The sequence below is a fragment of the Capricornis sumatraensis genome, chromosome 1 (genome assembly GCF_032405125.1).
Source record: "Capricornis sumatraensis isolate serow.1 chromosome 1, serow.2, whole genome shotgun sequence".
In the NCBI taxonomy this organism is placed as follows: Eukaryota; Metazoa; Chordata; class Mammalia; order Artiodactyla; family Bovidae; genus Capricornis; species Capricornis sumatraensis.
The window spans coordinates 110,757,371-110,775,421 of record NC_091069.1 but is presented as its reverse complement, the minus strand read 5'-3'; the positions used below and the strand labels follow the sequence as shown (position 1 = coordinate 110,775,421).

Here is an 18,051-nt window from a genome sequence, read left to right as displayed (position 1 = left end):
AAAACTAGACAGCATATTAAAAAGCAGAGACATTACTTTGCTGACAAAGGCCTATATATTCAAAGCTATGGTTTTTCCAGTAGTCATGTATGGATGTGAGAGTTGGACTATAAAGAAAGCTGAGCGCCGAAGAATTGATGCTTTTGAATTGTAGTGTTGGAGAAGACTCCTGAGAGTCCCTTGGACTGCAAGGAGATCCAACCGGTCAATACAAAGGAAATCAACCCTGAATATTCATTGGAAGGACTGATGCTGAAGCTAAAGCTCCAATACTTTGGCCACCAGAAGCAAAGAGCCAACTCATCAGAAAAGATCCTGATGCTAGGAAAGATTGAAGGCAGCAGGAGAAGGAGAGGACAGAGGATGTGATGGTTGGATGGCATCACTGGCTCAATGGACATGAGTTGGAGGAAGTTCAGGGAGATAGTCGACAGGGAGGCCTGGCGTGCTGCAGTCCATGGGGTTGGACACTTAGCAATTGAACAATGAACAACAAAGTGCCACACAACAGTTAGAAGCCTACAGGTCACAGAAGCTCTAGAAGAAACCAAAGTCAGATACACGGATACAGAGGCTCTAGGTTCACACACTGCAAGATCACTCTGAAGCTGCATCCCAAACACCCAACCTCCTCAAATGCCAGGTGCATACACTGCCCTGTGGTTTCCAATCAAACAGAAGACAGACAGCATCACTGCGATGCAAACGATCCCGGTGCATTTTTTCAAAGGGCTCCTCCTCCGACCACCTCCATCTCAAGGACACTTCATGCCTGAGAAATCTGATTCTCCCCACACTCAAAAGTGTCTGTGAACCACCCCCATTCTTTTAGTGGTCAACTTCAGGGAAGAGTTCCATGGGAGCACAAGAGTCTTTATTCCCAATGCAAGGTATGTTCCTTCTTATCTAGTTAGATGCCTTAGCATATGATCAGTGCCAGAATATCAAACCAAATGTACTGAAATTTAAAGCAAAAGTCAGAGGCGATCAAGGGAAATAGTAAGACCCTAGCTAAACAGAGAAGTAACTCTCAGCATGATGCATGATCTGGACAGAGATTTCCTGAAAATAGCTCAAAATAAACTCGTGTTAGAACCACTCCACTGAAGAGGCTTTCAATTATAAATAACATTCATGGAATATAGAGGCTCTTAAGCCCTGCTCTTCCTGGATGAATCCTCCCAAGCCGGATTTTTCACTCATCAGCTTCCATTCCACCGGCCGAAATCAACGCATGCACTTTCCCACTGGAGGTACAAGTGGCCAGCTGTCGCCCAAAACATTCAACAGTGCAAGTTTTCTTAGTCATTTCAGCCAGGCAACAAAGCTTAAATGAGCTCTGGTACTAAAGCAGAGGCGGTGAGAGGCAAATTCAAAGCCTGTTTGCATGGCCTTGAAAACTAGAGGATCCCCCAGCATGAACATGGGCTAATGACAGATTGTGGCAAAGCTCACCTCGTTTCCACCAGGGACTCAGAAATACCCAAAGGAACAGGTTTGCTGTGCTAATGATGTGTGGACACAATTCTGAAGAGGTCATTAGCCACGAAGTTCAAGGGCCCTGGGAGAAGTTTTAAGTCGAATGCAATCAGAAACTGTTATGTTGGTCACTTTCTTTAATTTCCCTGATGAATGCAGCTTTGCGTCAATACACCTGTATAGAGATGGTAAACGCAGCAGAGGGGAGTTCAAGGGATTTCAGTGACGGGAGGAGACTGTGACCTGTGGTGGTGATGGAGGTTGAGTCGCTAAGTCATGTCCGACTCTTGTGACCCCATGGATTTCAGCCCACCAGGCTCCTCTCTCCTCTGTCCACAGATTTCCCAGGCAAGAGTACTGGAATGGGTTGCCATTTCCTTCTCCAGGGGATCATCCCAACCCAGGGATCGAACCCCGGTCTCCTGCATTGGCAGGGAGATTCTTTCCTGACCATATGATCAAGCGATCCCACTCCTGGGCATATATCTGTGGACCTGTGGAAGCCTTGAACTGGAACAATTTCTGACTTACTAAATTCTAAAATATTCCTCCTGTGGCTTATCATCTTCTTATCCCCCAAATCTGAGTACCTCCACCCCCCAATACATGCATACACGTACACAATGTCTTTGGTTTCCAACACTCTCTCCATGGTATATCTCAGTACAGCAAATATCGTGTCTAGGCATGTCATTCTGAACCAATCCATGCCTCAGTTTCCTCAACTGTATAATGGGAATGGCAATAATATCTACTTTGTAAGACACATTGTAAGATATGATATAGAGTTAACTCACTTTTCTAGAACTCTGCCCAGCACACAGCACTTGCACAGATCATGTCCATCTCAGCCCAAGGAGGGAAGTCACTGCCTGACCTCACTTCCTAGCTTCCTGCACTAATACAGAAGAAAGTGTGTTGCTGAGGAATGTGGGAAAAACAAGGCTTTATGGGGAAAAAGACAGGCAGACCAAGGTTGGCATGAGCCAATGCAATCCCTCTGAATCCTCTTCACATTCATAACACTGCACAGTAAATGAAGAAAATGATGCTTCCCATGCTGCAAATAATTGCTAGGCACTGTTACAATGATCACCTTTCTTGATTTACAGAAATATTGCAGTCTCCGTTTTCCATTATTGTAAGATTCCCCCCCCCCCAACTCTATAAACAAATGTCCAGTGCCTTTTTGAGTTCGTGATTCAGAAGTTTGTCAATTTCAGCTCCGGGCCTCCTTCTCTTCACCCCTTTACACCTGTCCTGGCTCCATCTGAGACATTTCTAAAAACCAGCTCCATTTCCCACTTCTTCCTTTCCCAAGGCAAAGACTCCATGCCCTTTCAAGTTTCCAGCACTCAGTCCCATCCTCGCTAATGATTCCCAACAGGGGTGACTCAAAATTTCTCTCAATTACAACCTCTGGAAGTGAATTTCTTACTGCTGTTCACAAGGGACTCAGAAGCTGTCTAATGCTTGAAATGTTGCTCCAGGTAACTTCAGATTGGAGTCAGCACTGTGCTGAGGTCAGTGAGTCATCTTCTCTCCTTTCATCTGTTTTCCTACGTGTGTGTCTCAGTCCCTGTTCTCACTCCCCACCCCCTCCCCCACCCCTCATCTCACATCTCCAGTCATCAGCTCTCTTTTCTAACTACCTTCCTCCCATAAGCCATCCTGTACAGTAAGTCTCCCAGCAACAAGGTGGAGGGCTCCTGAGGCTGTCCATCAAGGCCCTTCACTGGTGTCCAGCCTTAGCACCAGACCTTTGGAGGCACCCTGCCACCAGTGAAACTGAAAGACTCCTGCCAGTGTACACTCTCAGCCCTTCTTGCTTCTAGGAATTCCAGGAATACTGATCCTTCAAGGATCAGCTGGAAGCCTTCTTCTAATCTCCTTTATCCCCATGAAACTTCTCAACACCCACCCCACCACCACCCCAGGCACACTGGCCTCTTTGCTCTTTCTCAAAAGTGCAGAGCATGACCCCAGTTTCCAAATCAATGGCCGACTCCCGTCTCCCCTTCCAATCCCCACCCAAGCCTGCCCTTTCTAGGGGGCCTGCGTGATCTGGAGTTGTCACCACGTCCACCACTGCCCACTCCTCCCCATCTTGCTCTCTTCTTCCCATAGCATGTCCTGTACTTGTTGTGCTACCTGTTTGCTGCGGACACACCCGCACTTCACCCCTAAGCTCAGCAATCTTTTCTTGACACCTCCCAAGAGCCAAGAATAGTGCTTGGCATGGCATAGGCACTTTAAAAACAAACAAACAAACAAAAAAAAAACCCACACTGTTGAACAACTTCACTGCTGCTCATTTTCCACCCTCCTCTCACAACAAGAAAATCGTTTCTCATGGAATACACTTGAGTTTGATTTAAAGATCTAGTTATTTGCAGGCTCAGCTCACGATCAACTCCAGCTGAAGTCACAACTGGAAAGCCTGACTTCGCCACCTTCCAGCAAAGACCCGGGTTTATGATGTCTTTTATGGAGACAACCAGAGCTCATTTACATGGCTTTTTCTTTCATCTTTTTAAAAGGAGAGAAAGTGAGAAAGACATATTGGGCTGTTTTATGGCCCACACTAGATATTCTGTCAACGGGAGGTTCAAAGCAAATGGGGCCCCAACCACAGAGTGAAAAGCTTGTGGGTGTTCCCTGCCCTGGGCTCCGTGGAGACGCTCCCAGGGCTGCAAGGCAGGCTGGTTGGGAGACTCCAGGCTCCCATCACAGCACTTTATCCTTCCCAGTTACACTGAGAAACCAGTAATTAATTACAGAGCATTGCAGGACACGATTTATGTTGAGGGACACCTACTTGCCTCTTCTCATGGAGAGGAGAATGTGGTTTTCAGAGGTTTGGACCTCCCCAAGCTATATTAGCATAAATGAGCTGCTCTCTGAGTGGGGATCGGGGTTCCTTAAATAATTTCAGGGGGCCCCTAAAGCCCTCCCTTTTCCAACTACCTATTCGAAGCAAGACTTTCCCCCAAATAGTCCAGCAAAAGAGAATATCACAAAAGAGTGAAGGCAGAGCAGCTGCAGGACTCCAGTCTCTTCTGACAGGTTAGAAATTGTAGACAGTTGCAAAAATACAAAAAGGGACTTCCCTGGTGGTACAGTGGGTAAGAATCTGCCAGCCAGTGCAGGGGACATGGGTTCGATTCCTGGTCTGGAAAGATTCCATGTGCCATGGAGCAACTGAGCTCAGGCACCACAACTGCCGAGCCCAGGAACTGCAACAAGAAAGGCCACTTCAATGAAAAGCCCACGCACCCAACACAGTAGCCCCTGCTTGTGACAGAGAGCCTGTGCACAGCGGCAAAGACCCAGCACCACCAAAATGAATTTAAAGCAGAGAAACAACGCCCTTCTTCTCGATCTTTCTCTTAATTTTAGAAGACAAAATTTAACAATTAAAGTTATTTATGTGAACATGTAATGCTTTATTGCTGCTATTTTAAGATGAATTAACAAGTATTTTTTACATTTCTGGTTCAATTCCTAATGTGATAAATATTTATAGATATAAACATGAATAGAAACTCCTTGGAGTCTATAATACTTTTTAAGAGTACAAAGGAGTCTGAGAACTGCTGATATAAGCCATCTCTTGGCTACCTACTCCCACTCCTCAAAAGAAGATCTTGGCAAAGGAGATGGATATTCATGTTGAAAACGGATGGGCTGTTTTTCAAAATAAATATCTCACTGCTTAACTTACGTGCCAGAAAAAGAAAGATAAAAGAAAAAAGAAGCATCAAAAAGGAGAAGTGAAGGAAGAAGTTGTTTTAAGTGGACTGTATAAAAAAATATTTTGTTTCATGAAGAATTAACCTGAGGTTCTTAATCAGAAGCTTCTTGATGGATGCTGGAGGACCCATGGATCCCCCGAAATGATACACAGCAGGGTGGTTCCCGTGTTTGACCCCAAAAAATGCATTTTTTTCATCTGATTCTCAAAGGAATCTGTGACCAAAGGTTAGGAATCTATTGGAGGCTGATGCCAATTCTCAGCTCAGGGAACATATTATCTTTGAACCATTTAAGCTAAGTATAAGACAAAATCAAAATTTTAAGCACCAACACAGTTTATTATGGGAACTCAGGATCTCTTTCTGACCATGTTGCACCCTCTGTCTGGCTGAAATCACCAATCCTATTACCTGTTTCTCCAAGCATGAAAGTTTTATCAGAGATAGAGCCTTCTAAAGCCATCTTTGTCATTTCTCCAAAAAAAGACATACAGATGGGCGAACAGGTATGTGAAAAGATGCTCAACACCACTAATTATTGCTGCTGCTGCTGCTGCTAAGCCGCTTTAGTTGTGTCTGACTCTGTGCGACCCCATGGACGGCAACCCACCAAGCTTCCCCGTCCCTGGGATTTTCCAGGCAAGAACACTGGAGTGGGGTCCCATTGCCTTCTCTGGCCACTAATTACTAGAGAAATGCAAATCAAAACTACGATGAGGTATGACCTCACACCAGTCAGAACGGCCATCATTAAAATGTCTACAAATAAAAAATGCTAGAGAGGGTGTGGAGAAAAGAGAACCCTCCTACACTATTGGTGGGAATGTAAGTTCATGGAAAATAGTATGGAGGTGCCTCAAAACACTAAAGATAAAGCTACCAGATGACCCAGCAGTCCCTCTCCTGGGCATGTATCCGGATACAACTATGATTTGAAAAGGTACACGCACCTCTCTGTTCAGAGCAGCACTATTCACAATAGCCGAGACACGGAAAACAAGCTAAATATCCACTGACAGAAGAATGCACGTAGAAAACGTCGTGTGTACACAACGAAACACTGCTCGGCCGTGAAAAAGAACAAAATAACGCTACTTGCAGCAACATGGACGGAACTAGAGATTATCCAACTACGTGAAGTAAGAAGGAAAAAGACAAATGCTGTATGATGTACGAGGAATCCAAAATATGGCATAAATGAACTTAACTACAAAACAGAAACAGACTCATGGACACAGAGAACAGAGTTGTAGCTGCTGGCATGGGGGGGCAGGGGGCTGGGGTGGGGGGTAAGGCCTGGAGTGGGAATTAGGAGTTAGCAGTGTAGACTGTTATATATATGATGGATAAACAAAAGGTCCTACTGTGCAGCATAGGGAACTATATTCAACATCCTATGATAAACCATAATGAAAAGAATTTTAAAAAGAATGTGTATATAAATATATACATAAATATATACACACACATAATATATAACTGAATATGTGTGTGTATGTGTGTATATATATATATAACCGAATTACTTTGCTGCACGCAATGGCACCCCACTCCAGTACTCTTGCCTGGAAAATCCCATGGACGGAGGAGCCTGGTAGGCTGTAGTCCATGGGGTCTTGAAGAGACAAACACGACTGAGCGACTTGTCTTTCACTTTTCACTTTCATGCACTGGAGAAGGAAATGGCAACCCACTCCAGTGTTCTTGCCTGGAGAATCCCAGGGATGGGGGAGCCTTGTGGGCTGCCGTCTATGGGGTCGCACAGAGTTGGACACGACTGAAGCGACTTAGCAGCAGTAGCAGCAGTAGCAGAAATTAACTGTAAATCAACTATACTTCAATTAAAAAAAAATTAAAATAAAGTCATCTTTGGTGATCTCTCTCAGGAACCACTCTTTTGGGCCATGGTAGTAGAGAGTTACTTTTTTTCTTTTCAGCCCACCACCCCTTTGGGCTTCTGTACCGTGAGGGTTTGTATGTTAAACTCTGAAGGCACAGGAGCTAAAACCTGTTTGAACATGGGGAGACAGTGTGGTGTCTACTGTCTACTCTGGACGCCATGGGGCAAATTCACACTGAGATGTGACTTCTGCTCCTGCACATCCATGTCACAAATTCTGGGCAAATTGGAAGAGTAATGGGAGAGAATTCCTGGAAGCCATCGCCATACAAGGACGGCTACTGCTGCTGCTGCTAAGTCATTTCAGTCGTGTCCAACTCTGCGCGACCCCACAGATGGCAGCCCACCAGGCTCTGCCATCCCTGGGATTCTCCAGGCAAGAACACTGGAGTAGGTTGCCATTTCCTTCTTCAATGCATGAAAGTAAAAAGTGAAAGTGAAGTCACTCAGTGGTCTCCAACTCTTTGCAACCCCATGGACTGCAGCCCACCAAGCTCCGCCGTCCATGGGATTATCCAGGCAAGAGTACTAGAGTGGGTTGCCATTGCCTTCTCCGGACAAGGATGGCTAAAAACCTAATTAGACACAAAATCTATCCCCCATATCCAAACTCCATTGAACGTCAGACTGGATGAAGCACAAGCTGGAATCAAGAATGCCAGGAGAAATATCAATAATCTCAGATACACAGATGACACCACCCTTATAGAAGAAAGCAAAGAAGAACTGAAGAGTCTCTTGATGAAAGTGGAAGACGAGAGTGAAAAAGTTGGCTTAAAACTCAACACTCAGAAAACTAATAAAGTCATGGCATCTGGTCCCATCACTTCATGGCAAATAGATTTTTGTCAATGTTTCAATGGAAACATTGACAGACTTTATTTTTGGGGGCTCCAAAATCACTGCAGATGGTGACTGCAACCATGAAATTAAAAGATGCTTGCATCTTGTTAGAAAAGCTATGACAAACCTAGACAGCATATTAAAAAGCAGAGACATTACTTTGCTGACAAAGGTCTGTCTACTCAAAGCTATGGTTTTTCCAGTCATACATGGATGTGAGAGTTGGACTATAAAGAAAGCTGAGTGCCGAATAATTGATGCTTTTGAGCTGTGGTGTTGGAGAAGACTCTTGAGAATCCCTTGGACTGCAAGGAGATCCAATCAGTCAATTCTAAAGGAAATCGGTCCTGAATATTCATTGGAAGGACTGATGCTGAAGCTGAAACGCCAATACTTTGGCCACCTGATAAGAAGAACAGACTCATCGGAAAAGATCCTGATGCTGGGAAAGATTGAAGGCAGGAGGAGAAGGGGATGACAGAGGATAAGATGGTTGGATGGTATCACCTACTTGATGGACATCAGTTTGAGGCTCCAGGAGTTGGTGATGGACAGGGAACTTTGGCGTGCCGCAGTCTATGGGGTCGCAAAGAGTTGGACATGCCTGAGCAACTGAACTGAACTGATCAAATGCAAGACATTTTGCCAGGAGTTCTACATTCCATGTATCTAACCCTCACATTAGCTTTATTCAAGAGGCGCCGAGATCCTTCTGGGTTACACAGCCAACAAGGAACAGGGTTCCAACTTGCAAGCTCAGACCTGCCAGACTTCAGAATCTCTTCTTTGTAGAACAGCAGGCTGCCCCTCCTCTATCCTTTAACCATAGAGAGTATAGTTTAGGCCAAGAAACCAAAGAGGCATTCATTAAATCAAGAGGCAATCTATTGGGATGTCACAGCAGTCAATACAAATAAACTGTTTTACATAGTCTGGGTAAATCCCCTCAACAAACGAGAAGCAGTCTGACTCTCAAGATACTGTCTTATGCACATGGCACACACACATATTCGCATGTACTGAATTCAACAGATAGAATTCCTCAGCACTTACTGGGTAGCAAACCCATGAAATGCGCCACTTTTTAAAACCGCAATGTGAACCCCGCTGCCTTCAGATTCACAGCTCAGGAACACGTCCAACTACTACTCAAACACAAAAGTAGGAAGAATGGCTCCCAACTCTGTTTTGATCATTTGCAAATAAAAATATGTTCTTCATGTTTGTTCAGATAAAACATTGTCCCCCAGGCTCAGAGGCCAGGCCCTTGGGCCAAATGCCTGCCAGGAACTCTTTTCTGAGGAGAAAAACTGCTGACAAGACTATTACAGATTCAACTACATCACCAGGGCAAACAAGGAGACTGTTAATATCTATGATCCAAACTCACGGGAGAGGGCCCCTGGGTCAGAAACTTTCACCAACAAAAGAAAACGAAAAAAGAATTACTTTCAAAGAAGCATCCACACCCACTGTCTCTTAAAATACACTGTTTGGAACATAGTGGGTTCTCAAAAAATCGCGTTGGATGAACATGCCAAACTTAAGATGAGGAAGCGTGGGTGGGTGGAGAGTGTTGTGCATAATTCTGGGGTTTGTTTCAAGTCATTAAAGATCCTCACTCAACACGTAATGTTGAGACCAAAATAAGACTTCCGTTCATTTTATAGACTCTGTAGAAGGCTTCTCTGTATGGAATCCCACTTGGTTCTCCTCCTGGCCCCATCGGAGGCTGGTGTCACTCACCCTGGACAGACAAGGAGTCAGTGATGAAATGACTCACCTAAGGTCACTGGCCGATAAGGACTGAGCCAGAAGCAAATATGCTTCTCAGGATTCCCGGTCCCCTGTACTCTGTGCTACGTTAAGCTACTAGAGTGCTTTATGAGACAGCACTCTGAGATGATCTCACTTCCATATATTAACAATTTTAGAAGGCAACAAGCCAGAGTGGAAGTGGCATGCAACAAGTACACGTGAGAACTCCCCGGGATACCAGCAGTGCCCCTCTCCTGAGGGCGGCCAAGGCTCAAAGGCTCACAGTGCCATCAGTGAGGGGTGGGGGAAGCAGGAGTCCAACTGTCCCCCAGGGTCGGAGACAGAGAGCTACCCAGCACCCCCCTCAAATCTTATATAGAATGGATTCTAACTTAGCATTGTTCCAGGTTAAAGTGACAGAGGCGAGGTGTCTTTTAAAAGAGTCTGGATCAATGAAGGCTGGTGAGGCTGCCAAGCCCATCTCTGCAAATCAGGCCTGTAGTGCCAATCTGATGATGTCTAAAGGACAAAGCCTGTGGTGCCTTTCAGGGGATCCTTTAACAGGACCTCCATCTCACCTGTGTCCTGACCCATCAAGTTGCCAGTGCAAGCAGAGTCCTGCCCAGGGCAGGCAGAAGGACCATAGCAGGGTTATTTCTATCATTACAATCATGCTTCAGAAAAGAGACAGGTCAGGACTCCCCTGCAGGGAGTCCAGAGCTGAAGAATCTGCCTGCCAATGCAGGGGACATGGGTTCAATCCCTAGTCCGCCAGGAAGACCCCACATGCCTTTGAGCTACTAAAGCCCAGGTATCACAGCTACTGAAGCCTCCCCTCGCTGCAGCTAGAGAAAGCCTGCACACAGCAACAAAGACCCAGCACACTCAAAAATAAATAAATTAATTAAAGATACTTTTTAAAAAGAAAAGAGATGGGTCAAAATTCAAGGAGGGCATCTGAATGCAATATCCATGCTCACCTCCTCACACCTCTGAATCAGCCTTTTTTATCATTTTGTTTCCAAGACACAAAGTTTGATACAAACACCAAACTACCTGGGGTCCTCAACTCACAGAACACCATTCAGGATACTGAAAATCACAAGTAACAGACTGTCCCTTACCAGTGGCTTCTAAAGTACCAAGCACTAGCCTTTACCTTCCATTTCCTCAAAAATCTTATTACTTTGCCCATTTGCCAGATTAAGAAATTAAGGCTTCGAGACTTAAAAAATTGTGCCCAAACTAACTCAGGTAAAAAGAGCTTGGACATCAGCCAAACTTGTCCTTCAACAAATGAATGGCTGGGGGGCAGCGGGGTGGGGGCCGCTGTTTGGGGAAAGTGAAGTGTTAGTGGAATATTATTCAGCCTGAAAAAGGAAGGAAATTCTGACACCTGCTACAACGTGTGAACCCTGAGGCTATCAACCTAAGTGAAATAAGTGAAAGTAAAGTTGCTCAGTCGTGTCTGACTCTTTGAAACCCCATGGACTGTAGCCCACCACGCTCCTAAGTCTGTGGGATTTTCCAGGCAAGAGTACTGGAGTGGGCTGCCATGCCTTTCTCCAGGGGATCTTCCCAACGCAGGGATCGAACCCTGGTCTCCCACATTGCAAGCAGATGCTTTACCATCTGAGCCACCAGGCAAGCCCGTGAAATAGGCCTGTCACAAAAAGACTTCACTTTAGATGAGGTATCTAGAGTCAAATTCATTGAGACAGAAAGTAGAACGGCAGTTGCCAGGGGCTGAGGAGAGGGTAAAAGGGGAACCACTGTTTAAGGGGGATGAAGTTCAGTTCCACAAGAGTTCTGAAGATGAAGCACAGCGATGGCTATAGGAACCATGTGAATGTATTTAATACCCCTCAACCACGCACTGAAAATTGGTCAAGATGACCATCTGCCCATTATACTTAGACACCCTTCCGAAGACAACTGAACCTCACAATACCCCCTGACCAGCACGGAAGCAAGACCAGAGGCGCAACATCACCCCGCTGGCCAGGTCAGAGCACGCCTGCTGATTTCCAGCTGACCTCAGTGGTATTCACTGCTCACTCTGGGGACCAACTCACCTTTCAGGGCAAAGGAGCCTCACCTGGATTCCTGATCTGAAACACCATCCTGTAAACTACCAACCCATCCTCAACACGAGCCAGGACTCCTGGAACCCTGCTCCAGGACCAGAAAAGGACTGACGCAGGCAGGATTACTTGACATGTCATTATCCTCATGACACTGGGTTGGTCACAAAGTTTGTACAGGGGTGACCAGACCCCCGAATGAACTTTTTGGCCCGCCCAATAATTATCAGTAATGATTAGGGAATGCGAGGGCAGTCTTCGTTTCATTAGCAAGACGCATTTTAAATCTTTGAAAACACTTTCACACACACACTGTCATGCCCCAGACCCTGAAGCAGGTGGGTCAAGCATCTTCACCCCAGTGTTCCGAAGAGCACCTGGAAGTCAGGGTTTTGCCCAAGGTCAGAAGCCAGTTGGCTGCAGAGCAGACCTGGAACCCACCCATGTTATTCCTTGCAACACCTCCATCCAGAGAGAGAGGGCTGGCCAGCATCGCAAAGGAACAGGAAATTGAAATAGCTCCCGGGAAGGCAGTTAGCCTGCCAACCTCAGACAGAAGCTGACAAATGACCAGAGCCGGCCCCGAATCAAAAAAGGCTTCCTCCAAGGAGCCGCCTGCCGACTAACCTCTTCCCACCTGCGGCGCGGAAGAAATAAGCTCCAAGAGTCCACAGCCCACCATTCCCATCTGTCCAGGGAGAGAAAGCCACGTTAGGAAGGAAGCGCAGAGCCAGTGAGATGCTGCTCAGAGCTGAACTGGAGAGGCAGTTTCCCGATACGAACTTATCAGCTTCATTCCCACTCCTGTCACCTCACCCACATACACACACACACACACAGAGGCTTCTTCCTGAATTCCCACCCCTTCAACAACAGAACTGCAAGAGGGGCGAAGCAGCAGACAGACGAATCTTCAGAGAGGCCAGCACCCACCAGGGAAAAGCTGTGGTTAACACGCAGCTGCAAGATGGGAACCTTCTAAGAGCCCAATCATGCACTTCGGGTCATGCACCAGTTTCCAAAAAACCAAAACATATTCCAGGCACTTTACCTGAGTGGTTTTTGCTCTTCTGCCTTGCATGCTGCTGCTATGGCTAATCTGTGGGTTGGTGGCACCTTCAGAGAGACAGTGAGATTTCCTACAGGGGAGTGTGTTATAATTACTGTAGGGGAGAGCCTCTTCAGCTGCAGCTGGTGGCATCTTATGGTTCGCGAGATCGGGGATGTCAGACACCAAATTCCGACAGTAGCCTGCAAGTTTGCTCCTGGGCCCCCCGTTTGCCGTCACCCCAGAGTTCTTCTGAGCATACAAGTCCCCCAGGGAATTGGCCCGTTGACAGGCACTGAGCTGCCGCGGACTCGCCCGGGTTTCCATCGCCGGAGCCTCCTCGCAGTCTTTCTCCTCAGCGGAACCCAAGATCTCTTCGTTGCTTGTTAAGTGTTCTTGGCTCAGATCAGACAGTGAGAATTCCAGGCTGTCCTCCCGCCAGATGTCTGCGGATTTGGAGCGTTTCTTCTTAAAGCTCGCCGTCTCCATGAACGCGGGCCCATTGGAGGCATAGGGGCGCTGCCGCCTGCCGCCCTCCGCCAAGTACGTCGCGTCATCCCTGTAAAGCCGGCTGTCTTCCGAGTCTGGCATGCTCTGCACGGAGGCTGCTGTGAGGACGATGCTGCTGTCCACGCTGGGAGCGACGGAGGAATCAGTGTAAGACACGGGTCTCAAGCCCATATCCACTCGGTCCACCCAAATGGGGCTCCCGAAGTCCTCGAGGGTGCCTTCCTGGGAGAAGGGCTCCAGGCCACTTTCGGCCAGGGACCGGGGGATGCTGGGGGTGCTGCTGGACCGGGTACTCACTTCGGAGTTCCTGTGGATCACCTTGCCGGAGGAGGCGTGCCTGGTCCGCCGCGCCTTGTGTGACAGGCGCAGGGATCGGGACGTGTGCTTGCGCCCCAGGACGGCGTGCTTGTCTCCATAGAACTCATGCACGACATTTTGACTTTCTGCGTTTCCCATGGTTTTACGGTCTGTAGCAAGGGAAAAGAAAAAAGAGGAGAGGATCACTGAGTCACCCACGGGTACGGGCGGTTAACGGGGAAAGCTCGGGACCTACGGAGGGCAGGCAGCCTGGCAGGTAACAGCGGCGCCTATATGCACCTGGCAGGCGCTTGCACTCAGCGCGGCAGCAGGCGAGAACTAACATCGCCTGCTGAGGCTACTCCTGCAGAGATGGGAGATAAGAACATAAATAAGGTCATGGGGGATGACAGGGGTCTCTGCCCGGGGAGGGGAGCAGCGCTCCAGGCATGGCACAGACTTGCTTCCCTAAAGCTGGCAACACCTGCTTTCTTCTCCCTAACCTCTAGAGTTGTCTATTTAAAGCTCTACGCCTCTCCACCAACTAAAAACTCTAAAAAGGACAAACCAAGGTGTCTGCTCCAAATGAGTAACGTTCTGTTTGAAATGACATATTTCAAAAAACCAGGCGAAATTCCAAGGTGCCGTGGATAAAGGTGCTTCCTCTCCATAGGTTTCCGTTTCATCCTGACTTCACCTACACTTCAAAATCAATCAAAAACCACAAAGCTCAAGAGGTGAAGTCCAATCAACTCTTCCTGATAAAGTCAAAAAGAAAAGGGGCTTTTTACCTTCGATGCCACAGCTTTCTGAAAACCGTAACAGGGGAGGGGAGGCAAAGTGGGACGGGGAGAGGGAGATGCCCAAAACAAAACAGAAACCCCACTCTCTGCCCAGCAGCAAACTGATGGGTTCATTTCTGGGAGCAAATCCAACCCAAGAACATTAATCTGGTACAGAGTGCCCTGCACACAGAAATTCACACGATGAAATCACTAAATGTGATTCCGCCTTTTGGAGCTACCCAGGTTAATTCAAGTCCTTTCCTTAACATTTTTCCGGTCTTTCTCCTTAGTCTGAGGGCTGTTACCCACAGTGAGAAATTAAAACATCCTCAAAGCTCGACAAGTATGACTCTATTTAGCCTTATTCTCCTTGCTCTGCAGTGAGGTTTCTCTAGACCATTTCAACTGTATACACTTAGGATACACACATGAACGTGGTCAGAAAGGACAGAAGAAAAATAGAATAGCTGAGCGCATCCCCGAGTTGATGTGTGCAATCATCTACATGGTCATTCATTCAGAGAATATATATACTGGGACTTCCCTGGTGGTCCAGTGGCTAAGATTCCATGCTTCCAATGCAGGGGGCCCGGGTCTGATCCCAGGTCAGGGAACTCGGTGGCTCAGATGGTAGAGAATCTACCTGGCAATGCAGGAGACACTGGTTGGATCCCTAGGTGGTGAAGATCCCTGGGAGGAGGGAATGGTTACCTACTGCAGCATTCTTGCCTGGAGAATCCCCATGGATAGAGGAGCCTGGAGGGCTACGGTTCATGGATGGGTCACAAAGGGTCAGACAGGACTGAACAACTAACGCTTTCACTTTCACAGGGAACTAGATCCCACAGGTGGCAACTAAGATCCCATATGCCAGTAACTAAAAGATTCAGAATGCCAAAACTGAATACCTGATGAACCCAAATAAATAATTTTTTTTTTTTTTTAAACAAAGAGGTAGGGATGGAGCCCCGATGCTCATGCAAGCTTCTGCCTTGACTGGCTGAGCAATCTTGAAAACTGTTTAAAAGAATAAAAGAAAGAAAGAAAATAAATACTGCATAGCTACCATGTTCCAGAAACCAGAAATACAGCAGAGAAAAAAAGATACACATTCTCCACTCTCATGAAACTGATACTCCAAGCCAGGGAAGGGATACAATAAACAAAAAAGCAAAAGGCACAGAGGGAAACAGGAACAAATTTACTGGACCCATTACAGTTTGAAACCCCCTGCAATATAATATATTCCTTCCCAATGCTCCAGGACCACTCTACAATCCTACTCTTTGGTCTCAAAGGCTGCTTAAACTCCTATAAGCACATCTTTACTGAAATGAAATTTGTGGCAACAAGAAGGGAAAAACCTCCATTGAATGTTCCGATGAGTTCAGAGGTAACTCATACAGACACCAGATGTGAAGCTATTCCCATACTGGAATATTCCCTACCAGGTCACACATCATATGATTCTGAGAGCAAAGTTTCCAAGAAAGAGAATCATCCTTTTACTAGTAGCAAATATACTTCAAAGCAATAAGTTCACGCCTCTCTGGCTGGTACCTTTAAGAAGCAAAAAAAAAAAAAAGAGAGAGAGAGACTCAACTCAGTACAGGGAAAATGAAAAGCTTCATGGTCCATGTGTGACCACTTCTGTGATCTATATTCCTAAGAATATCATGTGCTACATTTTTACAAGTAAAATACTTTAACAAGCATCTAAAGTAAGGCTAAACGCCATGACCAGTGTCTCAGGGTTCTTGATTTTTTAAAGGTACAGCTTTCCTGATAACTCAGTTGGTAAGGAATCCGCTTGCAATGCAGGAGACCCTGGTTCAATTCCAGGATGGGAAGATCCTCTGGAGAAGGGAAAGGCTACCTACTCCAGTATTCTTGCCTGGGAAATCCCATGGACAGAGGAGCCTGGCGGGCTACAACCCATGGAGTTGCAAAGAGTCAGACACGACTGAGTGACTTTCACTTGAAGATACATAGATGGGGACTTCGCTGGTAGTCCAGTGGTTAAGAATCTGCCTGCTAATGCAGGGGACACGGGTTCCAGCCCTGGTCCAGGAACTAAGATTCTACATGCAGCGGGGCAACGAAGCCTGCATACCACAACTACCGAAGCATGCGTGCCTCACTCAGCGCAACTAGAGAAAGCCTGAACACAGTCTAAAGAAGACCCAGCATACCTGGGGGAAAAAAAAGAGAGACACCTGAATGTGACTATGTATCCATATGTTTTGCCAAGGAGTAATTAAAAGTTTAGAAAAAGTATTAGCCACAGTCCCATTTTAAGAATCACATAGATTTAAATTCAAAAGAGGGAAAGAATGGAGGTGACAGAAACCACAGTGTACAAAGGCAAAGGTGTCACCCCAAATATGCTCGAATGGACCCCCCCCCAATATGCTCGGATGGAGCACCCCCTTCTGCTGTATACAAAAGTTTGCAAATATAAATTGACAGATATATTCTCAACAACAAATTTCTGGTTAGCCTTGTTTCTGCCAACAGAAAACTAATCAAGTTAAAAGCCTCAGGAGCAGTTTCCTAAAGCAAATGGCGCCAACCTTCAAGAATTACAGCGTTCCCTGCATCGCTCTGATGGGTCTGTTATATTAATAGCATTTTTAGTAGCAAGATTCTTTTCAGCCAGCCAAGGTAGGAAAGAAGCCATTTTTATCTTCAGAACTAGAATTTAGAGATGAATGCCAAATCTCTTAAATCCTACCAAGAGCGATTCTCAAGGGATGATCTAAGTCGAGTCAGCAGGAAGTTTGAAGCAACTCAAGTTAGGAGAAAAATGTTCCTAGGGACTGCCGAAACACCCCTTCCTTTAAGAGCTTTTCCCCAAAGGTCAGTGAGACTCATGAAGGCCCATGTGGGGGGCCAGTGGGGGGCCCTGAAACAACACAAGCATGAAAAATGAAAATTGCTCACTGCATACAACAGACACAGTCTCCCCTTTCAGGGACAACCCCATCCCACAGGCAACCCCCAGAACACTGGTGACGTGAAAGCCCTAATCCTCTCCACACACAAATGGCAGATGCCAGCTACTTTCACCATCTTCACGCTCCCCCGCTCTCTCCTACCTAACCCTTATCATTTACTTATAACAAACCAAAACAGCCTGGTTTATACTTTCCATTTACACAGTCCTTCTTTGTTTCTCTGAGTCTGGAAGCAACTTTCGGCAGAAAGTGGCTTACACTTCTTTTTTGAAGCCTCTATCGAGAGGGCTTCCCTGGTAGTTCAGAAGGTAAGAGAATCTGCCTGCCTGGTAGTTCAGAAGGTAAAAGAAGACCTGGATTGGATCACTGGGTTGGGAAGATCCCCTGGAGAAGGAAATGACAACCCACTCCAATTATTATTCCCTGGGAAAATTCCATGGACAGAAGAGCCTGGCTGGCCTATAATCTGTGGGGTTGCAAAGAGTCAGACACGTCTGAGCGGTGAACACTCACACTCATAGAGACTAGAAGTGTTCTATGCATAAGGAGTCAAAAAATGCTCATGCACTTTAGAAACCAAAGTACGAGGTAGTGATCAGTACTTGGCCAACATAATCACCACACAGTCACTAGGA

At 46.4% G+C, this 18,051-nt stretch overlaps 1 protein-coding gene across 3 annotated transcripts in view; it reads right to left on the bottom strand.

Annotated features, from left to right (window-relative positions):
- The window catches only part of TIAM1 (TIAM Rac1 associated GEF 1), a 159,110-nt gene extending 145,277 nt beyond the window's left edge, over nt 1-13,833 (bottom strand). For all 3 annotated transcript variants that reach the window (XM_068971664.1, XM_068971676.1, XM_068971671.1), the window contains exon 1: nt 12,871-13,833. In XM_068971664.1, coding sequence (XP_068827765.1) covers nt 12,871-13,833 — 963 coding nt within the window. The remainder of the gene's footprint in view (nt 1-12,870) is intronic.
- Between the last annotated feature and the right edge of the window lie 4,218 nt (nt 13,834-18,051).